The 16,769-nt window shown below is 35.7% G+C and overlaps 1 protein-coding gene across 15 annotated transcripts; it reads left to right on the forward strand.

Annotated features, from left to right (window-relative positions):
- The first annotated feature begins 397 nt into the window (after positions 1–397).
- LOC111277217 (ARM repeat superfamily protein) lies at positions 398–16,382 on the forward strand. 15 transcript variants are annotated; one of them, XM_089764050.1, is made up of 44 exons: positions 398–623; positions 732–1,079; positions 1,202–1,291; positions 1,753–1,826; positions 1,950–2,105; positions 2,354–2,471; positions 2,655–2,710; positions 2,801–2,855; positions 2,936–3,012; positions 3,136–3,237; positions 3,648–3,728; positions 3,830–3,882; positions 4,418–4,487; positions 4,880–4,943; positions 5,795–5,943; positions 6,025–6,152; positions 6,247–6,304; positions 6,579–6,676; positions 7,747–7,834; positions 7,963–8,028; positions 8,108–8,167; positions 8,511–8,597; positions 8,930–9,116; positions 9,335–9,378; positions 9,462–9,593; positions 9,691–9,822; positions 9,916–9,968; positions 10,141–10,189; positions 10,285–10,343; positions 10,507–10,646; positions 10,736–10,917; positions 11,418–11,546; positions 11,625–11,710; positions 11,835–11,950; positions 12,057–12,169; positions 12,306–12,429; positions 12,653–12,774; positions 13,552–13,738; positions 13,828–14,056; positions 14,342–14,666; positions 14,855–14,994; positions 15,455–15,579; positions 15,686–15,887; positions 16,030–16,382. In XM_089764050.1, the coding sequence occupies exons 9-44, from the start codon at positions 2,941–2,943 to the stop codon at positions 16,115–16,117; spliced, it is 4,140 nt and encodes a 1,379-aa protein (XP_089620176.1). In that variant the 5' UTR covers positions 398–623; positions 732–1,079; positions 1,202–1,291; positions 1,753–1,826; positions 1,950–2,105; positions 2,354–2,471; positions 2,655–2,710; positions 2,801–2,855; positions 2,936–2,940; the 3' UTR covers positions 16,118–16,382. The 15 variants fall into 15 exon arrangements, with proteins under 15 accessions (XP_089620176.1, XP_022719226.2, XP_089620172.1 ...); XM_022863491.2 differs by having other exon boundaries at positions 2,956–3,012; XM_089764046.1 differs by having other exon boundaries at positions 2,956–3,012; positions 12,653–12,771.
- Positions 16,383–16,769: the final 387 nt, after the last annotated feature.

Genomic DNA, 16,769 nt, shown 5'->3' on the forward strand with positions numbered 1-16,769 from the left:
ATGGAATTGAGCAAATAATTATTTTCTTTTAAGAAGGGCTTAATAGAAGAAAATAAATATTTAAAAATTTAATTAATTGCAAAAAAAATAAAGACCTGGATGATTTTTAAATTTTAGTTCTGAGATTTTTTTTTACCCTTTTATCATAAATAAAATAATAAATTAATTATTTGGATTGAATTGGGCTGTTAAATCTTAGCCTGCAATTTTCGGTTGGACCTAAGATTTTTTTATACAAGCCCATCAAAAAACCATTAATCTGGGCAAAGTATCCACTCTCCCTCTTCTACCAACCTCACACGTGTCATTCGCATGTGCGAAAACACTCTCCTGCCCAAACAGATCTCTCAGTCAAACAACGAGATCTACAAATCTCACTTTCTCTTTTCTTTTCTCTGCGATCGAGCTCTTCGATCTCAATGCATATATTTATCTTTTCCAATCTTAGTTAACAATTCATTCGATTCACAAAAAACAAACAGAGAAGGATAGAGAGAGAGAGAGAGCGCTTCGAGGAGATGGCTTTCATGGCTGTTCTTGAATCCGATCTCCGCGCTCTCTCCGCCGAAGCACGCCGCCGATTCCCCGCCGTCAAGGACGCCGCAGAACACGCCATATTAAAGGTCACGATTTACATTTATTTACTGCTATAGTTTAGGTTTTGGACTCTTTAGCATCTGTTTTGAAAGTAAAATTAAGCTAACTTTTGGAAATTGAAGGGATTTTTTTAGATAATGCTATTTATTCTGATGATTGAGATCAATCTAAAATTCTCGAAGCCTATGAAACTCTTTAAATCCTATGCGATACCTTGGAAGCAATGAGATTAGAGGAGATGCTGTTTTGCTTCATTGATTTGGCAGCGGCTGAGTTTGGAACTCGCGTTTTTGCAGCTTCGTACATTGTCAAGTCCCAGTGAAATTTCACATAATGAGGACATAGTACGGATATTTTTAATGGCATGTGAGGTTAAAACTGTCAAGCTTAGTGTTATTGGACTTTCATGTCTACAAAAGCTCATATCTCATGATGCAGTTGCCCCATCAGTTGTCAATGAGATACTTCCTACGTTAAAAGATGTAAGTTTATGCTTGTATTTGGAATGCACAATAGGTTCATCTTTAACATAAATTTCTAACTTAGCGATAAATGGTTAATTTTTTTCCACTGAAATCTTGCATATTTGTTGCTCTTCATGCAGCATGCAGAAATGTCAGATGAGACTGTTCAGTTAAAGACTTTACAGACTATATTGATAATATTTCAGTCACGGTTGCATCCTGAAAGTGAGGTAAACAATGCTTACATGCTTGTTTTCATTGTCTGCACTAGTTTATAAAATGTAGTTTGGCTGAACTGAAGCCAGCAACTGTTCAGAGTGAAGTTCTTTAAACAACATATTTTAGTGAAGAATAAGCAAGCTTTGTATTATTTTGCAACTAACTTGATGTATTTGTATGTGTACAATTTATATGCATAATCTTAAGCTATTTTGGTGGTGGGAATATATTGAGTATACTTGGAATCGATGTCTATTGGCTAGCCTGAGTAGAAATCAATTTTATTGCAGTTGGATGCACCTGATAAGTGGCATATATATGAATAGAGAAAAAAATGGTTTTGCATTTAAGTAGTAATTACCTGTTGGAATCATTAAATGCTACGAGGCTTCTGAAATGGCTGAATTAATTAAGAAGTAAGTCCAGTTCCAGTTCTCTTATCCTTCTCCGTTGGCTATTGCATAATTATCAGGAGAATATGGCTCAAGCTCTTGGAATCTGCCTTCGACTTCTTGAAAACAACCGATCTTCTGACAGTGTTCGGAAGTAAGTTGCTCTGGAGGTCAAGAATATTATGAGCAACCTCTCCCTCATAGACTTCTGTATTCTGTAGTGATGTTTCCCTCTTTTCTGACTAAACTTATCCTTTTCATCTTAATCCCTTTGCAGCACTGCTGCTGCTACCTTCAGGCAGGCAGTAGCATTGGTTTTTGACCATGTTGTCCATGTGGAGTCTCTTCCAGCTGAAAAGTTTGGTTCTGGAAGTTATATATCTCGAACAAGCTCGATTACTGGTGATGTTAGTCGCAGTATGAATAATTCAGAGTATGTTATTTTTTGTGGATATCATGCTTGACTCAAACCATTTGCAAAATTCTCCCATATGTATGTTTGTCTTGCACATATTTGTTTTCTGTTTTGTGTGTGCATATGTGTGTCAATAAGTACTTTTTTGGTTTGTATTTATGCTCATCTAACTAGATATTGTTTGATTTTTTGTTTACCTGGTTTATATATGTGTATGGTTTTGCTTATGTTCCTGTTAACATCTGAACTAATGTAAAAATTAACAGGTTGGAAATCAACATTGCTTCTGGAAAGCCATCATTGATGAGGGAGACCATAACTAGTGCTGGGAAGCTAGGGCTTCGTTTGCTTGAAGACCTGACAGCTCTTGCTGCAGGTGGATCTGTATGTGCTAATTTTGAAATGTTAGATTGTGTTTTTACAACCAGATTTCTTCTCTGGAATCCATAACTTGTGGGATTTAGGAATGTTTAACTGTGTTGGTTCCTTGAACTTCATTTCATCAATGACAATGACAATACTAGAAGAGTTTTCTTAGGTGGATTATTTTTTGGTTCTTTCGTGCAGGCATGTTGGTTACGTGTTAGCTTTCTTCAACGGACATTTGCACTTGATATACTCGAGTGAGATACTGTCTATGCCTCTATTTAATTATGTTTTTTAACTTCTAGTCTATTTAATGGACATTTGTGCTTGATGCTTGTGTTTTTCAGGTTCATTCTATCCAATTATGTGGCTATGTTCAAGATTTTGGTTTCTTATGAACAGGTAATTAGGGAATTACCTGCCTGAAAATATTCTTTTATAATTTGCTTAAGCATGCTAGTTTGACTTTTATAGTTGTAAAGTTTGTATGGCAATTGAACAGGTCTTGCGGCACCAAATATGTTCACTTTTAATGACTTCACTGCGAACCAACTATGAGGTAACTTCTTTAGTCTCTTTTGACAAAATATATCTCTTGCCTACTAGAGTTTCTCCCCTTTTTAAGGGCTTTCTTTAGTTTATTTGGGCATTGTTCAGTTCTATGCGTTGAATGTCCATTCAGCTTGAAGGAGAAGTGGGAGAGCCGTATTTTCGTCGTTTGGTCATGCGATCCGTTGCCCACATTATCAGGCTTTACAGTTCATCCCTTATTACTGAATGTGAGGTATGCTGCATTTATGGTTTTTTTTTTTTTTATATTCTTGAAATGATATGTTGATGTAGGAGAGAAAGTAGAGGTAAAACTGCCATTAGTTTAGCAAGTGGTGGGGAAAATATTGTAATTTTCGGGTTTTAATGGGTGGGAAACCCTAACTACAGTCTAAGGATTCTATATGAATTAGAAAGAGTTAATCTCGATGTTTCTTCAGAGTTGAGGATCAGGTAACTGGGTACTGGAAGTTAGTGCAACAGTTAAAAAGGCTTTATAATTTAATAGTTTTGATATCAGATTCTTTACTATTCCATTCTTTGTTTTAATTTAATTTTTTCTTAGTACCTTCTGTTATTATGTTTCATAAAATTTCACCTCTGTTTATTTCAACTCCTAATTCCATGAGTTTTTATGATATGCAGGTTTTCCTTAGCATGCTGATCAAATTAACTTTTTTTGATCTGCCATTATGGCATCGTATTCTTGTTCTTGAGATCTTAAGGGTAATCTCAACAACCTTGATGTGCCATATTTTCCTTTTATGATTTATTTACAAATTGTTTAAAATTTGGAGAGTGTCTCAACTAGATATGGGATTTGTCAGGGCTTTTGTGTGGAAGCACGGACATTGCGAATCCTTTTCCAGAACTTTGATATGTAAGCTCACTACCATCCACCTTTGATCTATACCTGGCTGCATACATGTTTCTGAACTGTGCAAAGTGCCGTTTGTTGTTTCCTTTTTTGTTTTTGTTTTTGTTTTTGTTTTTATTTCAGGTTTGTGCTTTGAACATAATGTACTCTTTGTGGACCAGGGTTTTATGTCATTGCTGATCTAGTGCATATTTACCTGTTATCACCATTAATCCTGAGGATATTAGACATATATTTTGTATAGTTCAATCACAATTATGAAAGTATCCCCCTTGCCCCATCCATGTCTCAAGAGTCAAATATTGTTGCTGCTTCAGTAGTGAAAATTTGATGTGAAATTAAACTCGACCTCATTCTTAGTATCCAGTTTGATACAACGTCTTGATGTCAGTGCTTATGTTGGTTTGATTAAATTCAAATATTAATGTGTCATTTGTTACAAAGTTTGATTATCTAATCTCTTTCTTCCCTCTGCCCCTTGCCTAGTTGCTCTATTTTTGGAATTGTATTTTTCTAATCTCATGAGTCCACCTTGTAGGCATCCGAAGAACACAAATGTTGTGGAGGGTATGATTAAGGCTCTTGCTCGAGTTGTTTCTAGTGTACAGGTGAAATATTGTTCATTAAGTTTCAATCATGTCAATTTTTTTAGTTTGGTGTTCGCTAGGGATGTGATTGTCTCTAGGTGTATTTATTTGAAATTGTCAATTTCTCTTTGTGAGGTTGAATACATTTGAGCAAGTGTGAGTTTGAAATGTTGACATTTTCAATCCCTTCAGCACTGCAACAATTTCTTTCTCAAATATTGTTCTCTATCGTCTGTTGACTCTGCTGTGACCATATCAACTTCTTTGTCTATTAACATTTGATAACTGGATTTTCTTCTTCATTGTGAGTTTTTATGTTTAGACACTTTCAAGTTGGGGAGATTAATTGTAGTACAGATGAGATCCCTAAGCACATTTTAAGCCCTTCACTAACATAATTTGCTATATGTTAGTTTCTAGAGACAAGTGAAGAGAGCCTGGCAGCAGTTGCAGGGATGTTCAGTAGCAAAGCTAAAGGTAACACGTTCTTTCTTGTTACAAATGTTGGATTCGTAGTTCATCTTGTCCATGTCTTTTGGTATCGTTGGCTATGTTTTTCCTTAGCATCGAGGTGTAAAATGACTAACTGAAGGTGTTCTTTTTTTCATAAATCCGTTCACCATGGTGAATACTGTTCTTCTTTGAGACATTTTTTTGAATTTGATTAAAAACTTTGGAATTAAAAACAAACACAGCCACTGTTTTCCAAAGATATGGGATTTTTTTTCCCCATTTGCAATTAATTGGAATCAGAATTGCTAGAATGTAGAATATGGAAGATATGCAATGTGTCCATCTTCATGTCTGGAAGTAGGAAAGGAGATAATTTAATAGAATAACTGATGGAGAATAACAGTGATTGCAAATGCGATTAGTGGCTTTTATTTTTTATTTTCATGAGCAGCAATGGATTATTAGTACTTGAAGTAAGATACTTGAGCACTGCCACCCTCTGGTGTTCGTAACTGCTATATTTAGTTAATTATCTGTAAAGAAATATCAAAATAAAATGAAGAAGAACACATCCTGTTGAAAAATGTGGAAATGGGGTTTCATCATTATCCAATTCTTTGAAATACAACATAAATCTGCTTGGTCATAATTCTCTCATTACACACTGGCCATACCTCTTTTATATGCACATAGTGGATTTTTAGACTTGAGATATGTCCATCTGTTACCTAGAGTTTCATGGGTTAATGTATCACATGATTCCTTCTGTTAATAATACTTTGGCATGTAGACTTGTAACCATTTCATATTTTCTTGATTGATGAATTTTATTGCTGTTCGTGATATCCATTACATTTTTGGTTTGTGACTGGCAGGAATTGAGTGGAGTCTTGACAATGATGCATCAAATGCAGCAGTTCTGGTTGCTAGTGAGGCACATGCTATTTCTTTGGCAATTGAAGGTTTGCTGGGTGTTGTCTTTACTGTAGCTTCACTGACTGATGAAGCAGTGGACGCTGGGGAGGTAAGTGGGAACTTTTCATGCCTTTATATGATGTTCTATGCTTTACAATTGTTACCAAATTTATTTTCTTGGAACAAGCAGCTGGAATCCCCTAGATGTGATTATATCCCTTCAGCAAAATGTACCGGAAAAACTGCAGTTCTCTGCATTTCTATGGTTGATTCATTGTGGTTGACCATTCTTGATGCTCTGTCCCTTATTTTAGCAAGGTTGGGTGATTTTTCTTTCAATGAGTCTGCCTTTCTCTATCTATCTCAAGCAAAACAAAGTTTGTATGCATCCTAACTCTAATATAATTTGAAGGTCTCAAGGAGAGGCTATTGTGCTGGAAATATTAAAGGGGTATCAGGCATTTACTCAGGTAGCCCATATCACATAATAAATCATTAAATTGTGGCTAACAATTTTGACTGTTGTTTCTTTCAACTCAACTAAGCCTTAGTACCCATGGGTTGGCTAATTTGTGCTTTTAGTTTTTTTAAACGCAACTTGTAGTTGTTGCTTCTCATGTTTAAGATCTAACTATTACTATTTGTTATAGTAGTGGCCTGATTTTTCTAATGAATGCTATTTGTTTTAGACCCTCCAGTAAACGCTGATAGTTTCTGATGACCATTTTTTTTACTATTCTACAGGCATGTGGAGTTCTTCATGCTGTAGAACCTTTAAATTCTTTCCTAGCATCCCTTTGCAAATTTACTATCAATTTTCCAACTGAATTGGAAAGAAAAAGGTATGGCCATAAAAGCTACTATTTTGTCATTCTTATCATGCTGTAGCATTTATGGATTGCATGATGATTACAATTGTTTCAGATTTCTGCAAAGATTGTTTCCCTTTTACTCATTGGGGAGAGGGTGGGGGTGACCATGCAGTTTGCTTTTGTTTTGTAAGTAATACCCTGCCCCCCAAACCCCCCCCCCGTATAAGGTGTTCATCAGTTTCTGACAAAATATTGTTATTTCCCATTTTCCATGCTCTGCTTTTTAAAATTTCCCCCTTATTTTCTTACAATGATAAGTAATGAAAATGCCACAACAAAACTCTAGAAAGAAAAGCAAATAAGATAAACCTATTTCATCTCATTGTTGCTTAGGAGAGGAACCTATTTCTTCTTATTGTTGCTTAAGAGTGATTTAATTTGCTCTGAAGGTTTGTTGAAATCTAAAGTCTAAACCAAAGCAATCAAGGTAGCTACTCACAGAACCATGAGATGAAAGAGGCCGAATCTGTTGTCTTAGCAACATCTGGCAGATTAAGCCAATAGTCTTTCAAAATGCAAATAACACAGTGCCTTTGGAAAATGTTTGAAACATACATATATAAGCAGGATTGTGATGGCCAGAAGCACTTGTTCATGGCATTAAAATGTACAAAGCTGGATAAAAAGATATGAACAATAACTTTGCTAGAAGATATGATAAACCACTGATTCCTTGTAAAAGAGAAGCAACAAGAAAAATGCCTCGTAACCTCTATTAATCAGTCACATGAAGCTGCCAAATACTGGATGGTGTTGAGCTTTTTATAAATCTAAAACTATGATGTTAATTTCTGAAGACAACTCTCATGATTGTATGATTTTTATGCTCTTACATTTATGCACTAATTTTGACTTTTGGGTTGCTCTGTAAAATAGCTTGGTACTAACTATTGGTGCATCAAATCTTACTATACCTTGTTCGGTATTTTATCCAATTTAGGCAATCTTTTAGCATACTTAATTTGTTGTAAATAGCTTTATAGTTTACCCTCTTAGAGGTTTTACTAGCTCTCTGACAATGCTTAAAATTGAGATTTCAGTAGCGTATTGCAGTCTCCTGGATCAAAACGTTCTGACTTAATTTCTGATCAGAAAGATAGTCTTGTCCTTACGCCGAAGAATGTGCAGGTATTCTAAATAGTTTTGTGAGTATGGTATGTTTTATTAATAATTTCCCCTTATTTCATATTATATAACAGTTCTATTAAATACTCAATTGAACTAGTTACTTGGTTCTAATTGCTCTCATGACCCAGGCTTTAAGGACTCTCTTCAATATTGCTCATCGACTACATAATGTGTTGGGCCCATCTTGGGTTTTGGTATGTTGGTCTGGTTTCTGTATCTTTCTAAAATCAGGGAGACTTCAAAATTATGATTGTTTATGACCAATAAATGTAGGTGTTGGAAACTTTATCTGCTCTGGACAGAGCAATCCATTCTCCACATGCCACCACGCAGGTAATTTTGGGATGCATTTTTAGGTGTAATTCCAGATGAATATGTTTTTAATTTCTTCAATAGCATCCTATCTCCATTGTGCTGTTATTCTATGAAATAAAGTTGGTAGTTTCAACTTTCAAGTTTTAAGTTTCAACAGCATTATACTGGCATAACCAATGGTTGCCTTATTGCTGATGCCTTGTTTTTTCTTAAGACAGAACTTCATTTCGGTTACTTCTTGTTGATCTAAAAATTATTTTTGGAAGCTGTTAATCCTTACTCAAATTTCTGGCATTTAACTGGAGTTTTATGTCAATACACTCATAAAAGTTTACAAATTTCTTATTTTTTCTACCTACAGGAAGTCTCCACATCTGTGCCAAGACTTACAAGAGAATCTTCTGGTCAATACAGTGATTTCAGTATTCTCTCTTCTTTAAATTCTCAGGTATTATAAGCAAGTTAAGTTTTTTTTTTTTTTTTTTTTTGCTACTGGGATAATAGCTGATAAAGTTTTGGAAAACTCTTATTAAAGGAACCCAAATTTCACTTTTGACTGTTCCTTTTGTCTATTGTCTTTTATTTAGTTGATGTGGACATATTATGACGATTAAGAATGCACTTTAAAAAGTGGATGGTGTTCCAGAATATTTGATTTGGAACCCACGTATTTTGTGTTTCTCTTCCAATTTTTCATTTTAATTTCCACCATGACCCGTCTGCATTGTAAATAAGAACTAATAAGGTGCATGGTCTAACCTGGCATTTTTTTCTGCAAAGCTGTTTGAGAGCTCAGCACTTATGCACATATCTGCTGTGAAGTCACTTCTTTCTGCACTGTGTCAATTGTCACATCAATGTATGGTTGACACTTCAAGTGGTTTCGGACCATCAACAAGTCAGAAAATCGGTAGTATCAGTTTTTCAGTTGAAAGAATGATATCCATCCTTGTCAACAATCTTCACCGTAAGTATTATGATCTTGCTGATATTTCTTGAAGTTTCATGATTATAACATCGGTTCATGTCTAGCATCAACATGCACAAATCTTCCAATGTCTGAAGATTTGAAGTTTTTATCTGTTGTTTATGCTTATTTTTGTTACTATAAAGATTTTGTCAATAAGAAGAAAAAGTTGTGACTTGTAGTACCTTAATTTTTTAAAATATTTTTTCCTGGTACAGGAGTGGAACCATTGTGGGATCAAGTTGTTGACCACTTTCTTGAGGTAATCATAATTTTTTAATATAATGAGTATTGCTGGCATCATTTAGAGTTTAGATTCCATGACATCAGAAGAATATGCTGCAGCTTGCTGACAATTCTAATCAGCATTTGAGAAACATGGCACTTGATGCATTGGATCAATCAGTATGTGCTGTTTTAGGTTCTGAAAAGTTTGAAGATCGTGCATTGTCCAAATCTGATGACAATTCTCAGGATGTGAGAACTTCTGCCTTTTTATGACTGGATACACTATGTGATATTGAGGATATTTATATTAATGCTGCTTAATTTGGTCTTCTCTCCCTCTCTCTAGGTAGGAAGTAAGGAAACAGAATTAAGATTGCTTGAGTCTGCTGTCATATCTCCTCTCAGGGTCCTTTATTCTTCTTCTCAAAGCATTGATGTTCGTGCTGGATCGTTGAAAATTCTTCTTCATGTCTTGGAGGTAATACATTACTGCCAAGGAACTGATTCAAATTTATGTTAATTACATGTCAATTATGCTCATTGTGTTTTTAATTACAAACTTTTTCCCCAGAGGTGCGGAGAAAAATTGCGATACAGTTGGCCTTATATACTTGAATTATTGAGGTTTGCCTTTTGCTTTGTTGTTTGCTTCCACCTAATTTTTCAATTATTTTCAGTTGGTTTTTCGTTTTCCTGAAGGGTTGTGGGGGTATATTCTGAGATTTGTGATCATTTACTCCCTCGCATCTTGTTCTGTTTTATGGGTCATCTCCCTTTCAACTTTTCTTTCTTTTAGGTCAGTTGCAGATGCATCTGAAAAGGATCTTGTCACTCTGGGTTTCCAGGTTAGTCAATCTTTTGTTATGCAGGCATATGCATAGGCATATTGTGGTTGGTTCTAAAAAGTAAGTTCAATCTAAGTTGTCTTTTTTCCATGTAGAGCCTGCGTGTAATTATGAATGACGGACTTTCAACCATACCTCCAGACTGCCTCAATGTGTAAGATCCTGGCAGAGAAAATTTATTAGTGCTTTATCGGCATTGCTTTATGGGTTTACTTTTACAAGCATGGCAACTATTTTGGTCATTGGAATATGGACATTTGGAATACCACTATTTAATAGCCCATTGAGGGTAATAAATATCCATCTGAACATTGCAGATGTATTGATGTTACTGGAGCATATGGTGCTCAAAAAACTGAGTTGAATATAAGCTTGACTGCATTAGGGCTTTTATGGACTACAACAGACTTTGTTGTGAAGGGATTGTTACGTGGGTCTGCAGAAGATAAGGATAAAGGTAGAATGCCATTAATGTCTATCTCATCAATAATTATAACAGTATATTCTTGCGAGTTGTATTGATTTACACTCTGGAGAATACTACAGGAATTGTGGAGGTTAATTCTGCATCAAATAAAATGGATGGTCAAAAGAGGGAAGAGCAGACAGACAATATATCTAATGACATGAATGGTCATTCTCCCTCAATTAATGTAGTGGACCGAGATAAGTTGATAATCTCTGTTTTCTCATTGCTCCAAAATCTTGGAGCTGATGAAAGGCCAGAGGTACAATAACTTTCCTGTTATACTAATGTCTATTTTTCTTTGATGCGAATGTGATTCCCATTCTACACATTAACTAATGCTAGCTATTCTTGAAAAGGAGATAGAACTTGCATAAAAATGCCAATATTAGGGTCTTTGCTTTGAGGCTGGTAGTCTTTTAACAGGCCTAGCTTCGCCATAAGAATTTGGTTTTTCAAAGATGTGTATCTCATTCAAGGATTGACTAGCTTCTCATGCTTAATTTGTCTTAATAATTCAAGAAACAGTCTGTAGCGAGGCCAGTTAACTTTTGTGGTTGGATAAGATCTGTTGGACAGGAAAGTTTTATTCTCTTTGACATTTTTGATTCCAGTTGTAGTTAACCTTCTTTTAACCTTGCTTCTTTGTATTTCAAATGTTTTGAAACCACCTTGCATGGTTTATATAGAATTAAGCTGTATTTTGATTGGCATGGGACAACCAAGTCACTTTATTATGGCTAAATTTAACTTATATTGCAGGTCAGGAATTCAGCTATCAGGATGCTATTTCAAATTCTTGGAGGTCATGGGCAAAAACTTTCAAAAAGCATGTGGGAGGACTGTCTCTGGAATTATGTTTTCCCAACATTAGATCTTGTTTCCCATATGGTAGGGCTGTTAGTTGTCAAGGACACATTAAGACTTTTACTTTACTGTGTTAATGGGCTTCAAGGCTTTTGCTTGCAGGCAGCAACTTCATCAAAGGATGAATGGCAAGGGAAAGAACTTGGAATTCGAGGAGGAAAAGCAGTTCACATGCTTATTCATCATAGGTAATATAATAATTCTGGCTGAATGTATCTATACATATGTGCTTAGTTTACATTCTTTCATCTTAATGGCAAACAGTCCTTTCTCTTGCTATATGAACATTCTAATCCTTCAAAATAAATGTAGTCGGAACACAGCTCAGAAACAATGGGATGAGACACTTGTCCTAGTCCTCGGTGGAATAGCACGTTTATTACGTTCTTTCTTTCCTTTCCTCATAAGCTTAAACAATTTCTGGTCAGGTATGGCCATTATTGGATTCCTTTGATGTATCTACAAGTTGGTATTCTTTCTAGATCTTTTCTTTTTGGGGTTAAAATTTCCAAGAAATGTCACTTGTTTCTGCAGGATGGGAATCTTTGCTTCACTTTGTAAAAGATAGCATTTTAAATGGTAGTAAAGAGGTTTCTCTTGCAGCAATAAATTGTTTACAGACAACCGTGCTCAGTCATTCCAGCAAGGTCAGCATTCTAAAATTTTTGTTCTCTGTAGTGGAAGATTGGTACTGTTTCCTCTATGAAGTTGGCTAATTTCATTTAATCTCTATAAACCTTGTTAAAATACTCACTTATGCTGTAAAGTCATTTTGTTTTTCAGGGGAACTTGCCAATGCCTTACCTTGTTTCAGTACTTGATGTATATGAAGTTGTTCTTCAAAAATCACCAAACTACAGTGGTATTACAACCAACAAGGTGAAGCAGGAGGTTTTGCATGGTCTTGGTAATGCCTTAGCTTATATTTTTATCTCAATTGAATTTATTTACAAAAGAAAGAAAAATGCATGAATATATTAAACTGCCAGTTTTATGATTCAAGTCACCTGGTCAGTGAATAAATTTTGATTGATAGGATACATTTAATTGTTACATTGTTTTTTACTCCAAAAAGAAGAACAATGTTTTGAATATGCTTACATATTCCTGAGTTTCTTCAAACCTGATAGGAGAACTGTATGTGCAAGCACAAAGGATGTTTGATGATCACATGTACACACGGTTGCTTGCTATCATTGGTTTGGCAATCAAGCAGACTGTGACAACTACTGATAACTGTGAAGCTGAGGTTGTAAGTTTTTATGTTGGCCTTTTTCCTCCTTTTGTTTTTTCTCTAATGTTTAGGATATATGGTGGTTTTTATTTACTATATTCTGTTCATTTTTCCCTAACCAGTAAAATTTTTGAATTAAATGAAATTAAACCATGTCAATAAGAAATGTAACATTGACTTTTTTCTTCTTTATGAACAAAGCTTATTATTTTGTTCAGTAACTCTTTTGGTTCTCAAAAAGAAGAGAGGAGTTTGAAATGTCAGAATCAACTACTAGATGTTGCAAAGACCAGCAATAATGTTCACGTACTCTCCATTACACCAGCTGAATCATCCTGTTCCTCTCTCTTTCCTTCATCATCCGAGACCTAAGTTACTTTAACCTTGATTTTCTATAGGCTGGCCTGTGTTCATTGCTGAAGAAGTTATTTAACTAAACTTTTTTATCCTTGATGTAAATTTCCAGTATTATGGAATGTTTACAAGTTTTTTTTCTATGACAACTGGCTCTAATGAATTTATCATAACAATGATGGTAGTTGTAGAGTTGTAGTTGCCACTTACCATTGGCCTCTTGGCCTAATTGGCATTGCCTCCCCCAATAAGAAGGGGGTGGAAGGAAGGTAGCATGTTGTATCCCCCTGATTCACTGTGTTTGCACCAAGCCAAATAATAATAATCACAAGGATAATGATAATCATAATTATAATACAGAACCAAAAGCTGCTGTGAGCTTATAAATCTCATGTTTTCATTTGAGCATTTGTGCTGATGAATTTAGGTGTACTTTTGCAGGGACATGTTCCGCATGTGCTACGTACTGTGCTGGAAGTCTTGCCAATATTATGTCCAGCTGAGCACCTTTCTTCAATGTGGCTCATTCTTCTGCGAGAACTCTTGCAATATCTTCCGGGCCCAGATTCTCCTCCACAGAGTGAGGAAGATGGGGCAGGACAAGCCAGCACTAGCGACCATATTCCAGGTATAGAAGAGGCTTCATTGCAGTTGATCAGAAATATCCACTGTACCTTGATAAACAAGAAGCTTGGAATTTATGTATTATTTCCGCAGATGTTCATGTGAAAATGAAGTATGAGACACCCAATGGTACTGCTTCTGCCTCTGTCCAGAAGGCTGAAGTTCCGTCTCCAACCTCTGATTCTGCTCCAGCTGCAACAGTTAATATCCCCAGTTATTTATTTGCAGAAAAGCTTATTCCTGCTCTGGTAGATCTCGTTCTACAGGCTCCAGCCATTGAAAAGTACATCATTCTTCCAGAAGTTATCCAAAGCCTTGGGAGGTATATGATACTCTATTAGCTGGTGCATAATATGTTCTAATGCAGCTATATTGCCCAGTTACCTGTCTGAAATAGTTGTGGCTGTGAGTATTTTTATACTCTAGTTTACTAGGTTTTTTTGATTTGAAAGGGGAAAGTAATCAATGTTGCATCCATTTAATTAATAGCATCTGATTTTTGATGGCTACAGAAAGAGCTAATATGTTCCTTTATATCTGTTTCTTTTGTTTGTTATAGTGGCTGAAGTAGTTATTTAAGTTTCTCAATAAAGATTCATTTTGTTAGGTCAATGACAACAAGAAGAGATAGTCCGGATGGTTCACTTTGGAGATTAGCTGTTGAAGGCTTCAATCGCATCCTTGTCGATGTTGTCAGCAAAGTAGCTGTGGTCTGTGGACCGGATTCAAAAATTAGTAAGTCTGCAAGATTGCGTATATGGAAAGAAGTTGCAGATGTCTACGAAATCTTCCTTGTGGGTTACTGTGGACGTGCTCTTCCTTCCAATTCCCTCTCGTCAGTCACACTCAAGGATGATGAGGCTCTTGAGATGACCATAGTAAACATTCTGGGTGAGGAGATTCTTAAGTCCCCAATTGATACCCCTATTGAGGTAAGCAGTCCTCTTATCTAATATATTGTTAGCTCTGGCAGGTTCCAGTGGTCTTGTGTTTTTATTTTGCTTTGCACCACTTAAATCAGTTTTACTTTTCAAATAAAGAAAGCTGTGATGCATTACTTTGAGCACTAATCCAGCATGGTTCATCTTCACCACTTTTATTCTTCTGTTTATGTTCACAGATTCTGCAACGACTTGTTTCCACCTTGGATCGCTGTGCCTCACGTACATGCTCTTTGCCTGTTGAGACCGTAGAACTCATGCCTTTGCACTGTAGTAGATTTTCCTTGAAATGCTTACAGACGTTATTTTCCCTTAGCAGGTAATAAAAGACAATTTAGTTCCAAATATGTAATAAATGCTGCAATATATTTTGTTCCATGTTACTATGATAACTTTTGTACTTTATATGGAGTTTATAAAGCCGGATTACAATCTCATTGGCAAACAGTGTACATGCAGACTTTCTGCTATAGAAAGTCCCAGTTATATTTAAAAGGTTTATGTCAAAACAGAAAAATGTCATTATGTATGGCATTCCAAGAACCTTTTGTATTTCATTCATATGGTAACAAGAACATTGTCTTTGAAATAAATTAAATGTCTTGACTAGCCTCACGAAATTGAATTCATGTTTCTATTCTCCCCATGACCATCTCCTTACCTCTATAATGAATTATAGCCTTTCATGTTGTTCTTTCATGACATCCTTTAATCATCTCTAGGCAACTACAATGTCTGTTTTATTCAAATATTCTGATCTTTTGTCAACATTCTTCTAGCTTTAACGAAGAGGCATGTAATTGGAGCTCAATGAGATCTGAGGTCAGCAAAATTGTGATCATGGTACTCATGACAAGATGTGAATGCATCTTGAATAGATTTCTAGTCGATGAAAAGTATGTAGGTAAGTATGGTTCCCTTTGTAAACAAATTGTCAAATATCAATTTGTTTTGCTTAGGTTCACTTGCTGCCCCAGAGGCTGAACTCCTGAATTTTGACTGACCTACAGGTGATCGTCCTCTACCAATAGCAAGGCTTGAAGAAGTAACTTTTGTCCTTCAGGAACTGGCTCGTCTGGTGATTCACTTAGACACTGCATCAGTTCTTCCTCTACATCCATATTTGAAAACTGGCCTATCAGAGGGGAATCCCGACAAGCAACCGCATCTACTTGTTCTTTTCCCTTCTTTCTGTGAACTAATTGTATCAAGGTGAGTAACAGTATATTCATGCAAAATTTGGTACTGCTTCAAATTACATCATTATTGGACTAGAGAGCCATTACTTGTGATCCACATTACATATCAGTTCGTAGTTCTTACTAAACCAAACACCATTCCTTCTGGATTGCAGGGAAGCTAGAGTAAGAGAGTTGGTGCAAATTTTGCTCAAACTCATTGCCAAGGAACTGACATTAGAAAAGGTTATCACAGGCTGTTGACACGCATAAGCATCTTTTTTGACAAAATTTGATACCAAGTCAGTATTAACGTGCTTGTTTATTTGAGATTCAAATCGGTTAATCCTCGATTTTTTGTATTATTGTTGTTTTTATTTTGTTACTTAGCATGTACATTTTAGTAAAAAGGCCCGTTTTGTTGAATTCAAAGTAGTAACCTCAGGATCATTTTTGTGTAATGAGGAAATGTCATATGCAAAATTTTTGTTACTTTGATTTGTATAGAAAAGGTGTAAAATTTTATTGATTTGAGTTTACAAAATCTGCTTTTATTTGGGTTATTCTCATCTTCATACAATGCGGCAGTTCCTTGGATTCCCCCAATGATCCCAAAGAAAAGAATGTAAAACGAAGCCTAGACGGTAATGGTATGCTTCTAAAATTGTTTAGTTTCTTGGGTGTAGTTGGAGCAATCTGCAAAGTGCTAATATTATTTCTTTCAGTTGAAAAACTCAGCCTGCGATCTTCTGTCCTGAAGGAAGCCCGAGAAATGGGTGAATTGCTTCATTGCCTTGTTTATCAAATTTTTTTTGAAAGGGAACAACAGCCATCAAACGGCCATAACTATTCGAGTTCCCTTTCTGTTTCCCGAAGTCATTTTATTCATTTCAAGCAAGTGATTACAAGATTCATC

This window comes from Durio zibethinus, chromosome 7 (assembly GCF_047325235.1).
Source record: "Durio zibethinus cultivar Kanyao isolate XHJ-2024 chromosome 7, ASM4732523v1, whole genome shotgun sequence".
Lineage (NCBI taxonomy): Eukaryota > Viridiplantae > Streptophyta > Magnoliopsida > Malvales > Malvaceae > Durio > Durio zibethinus.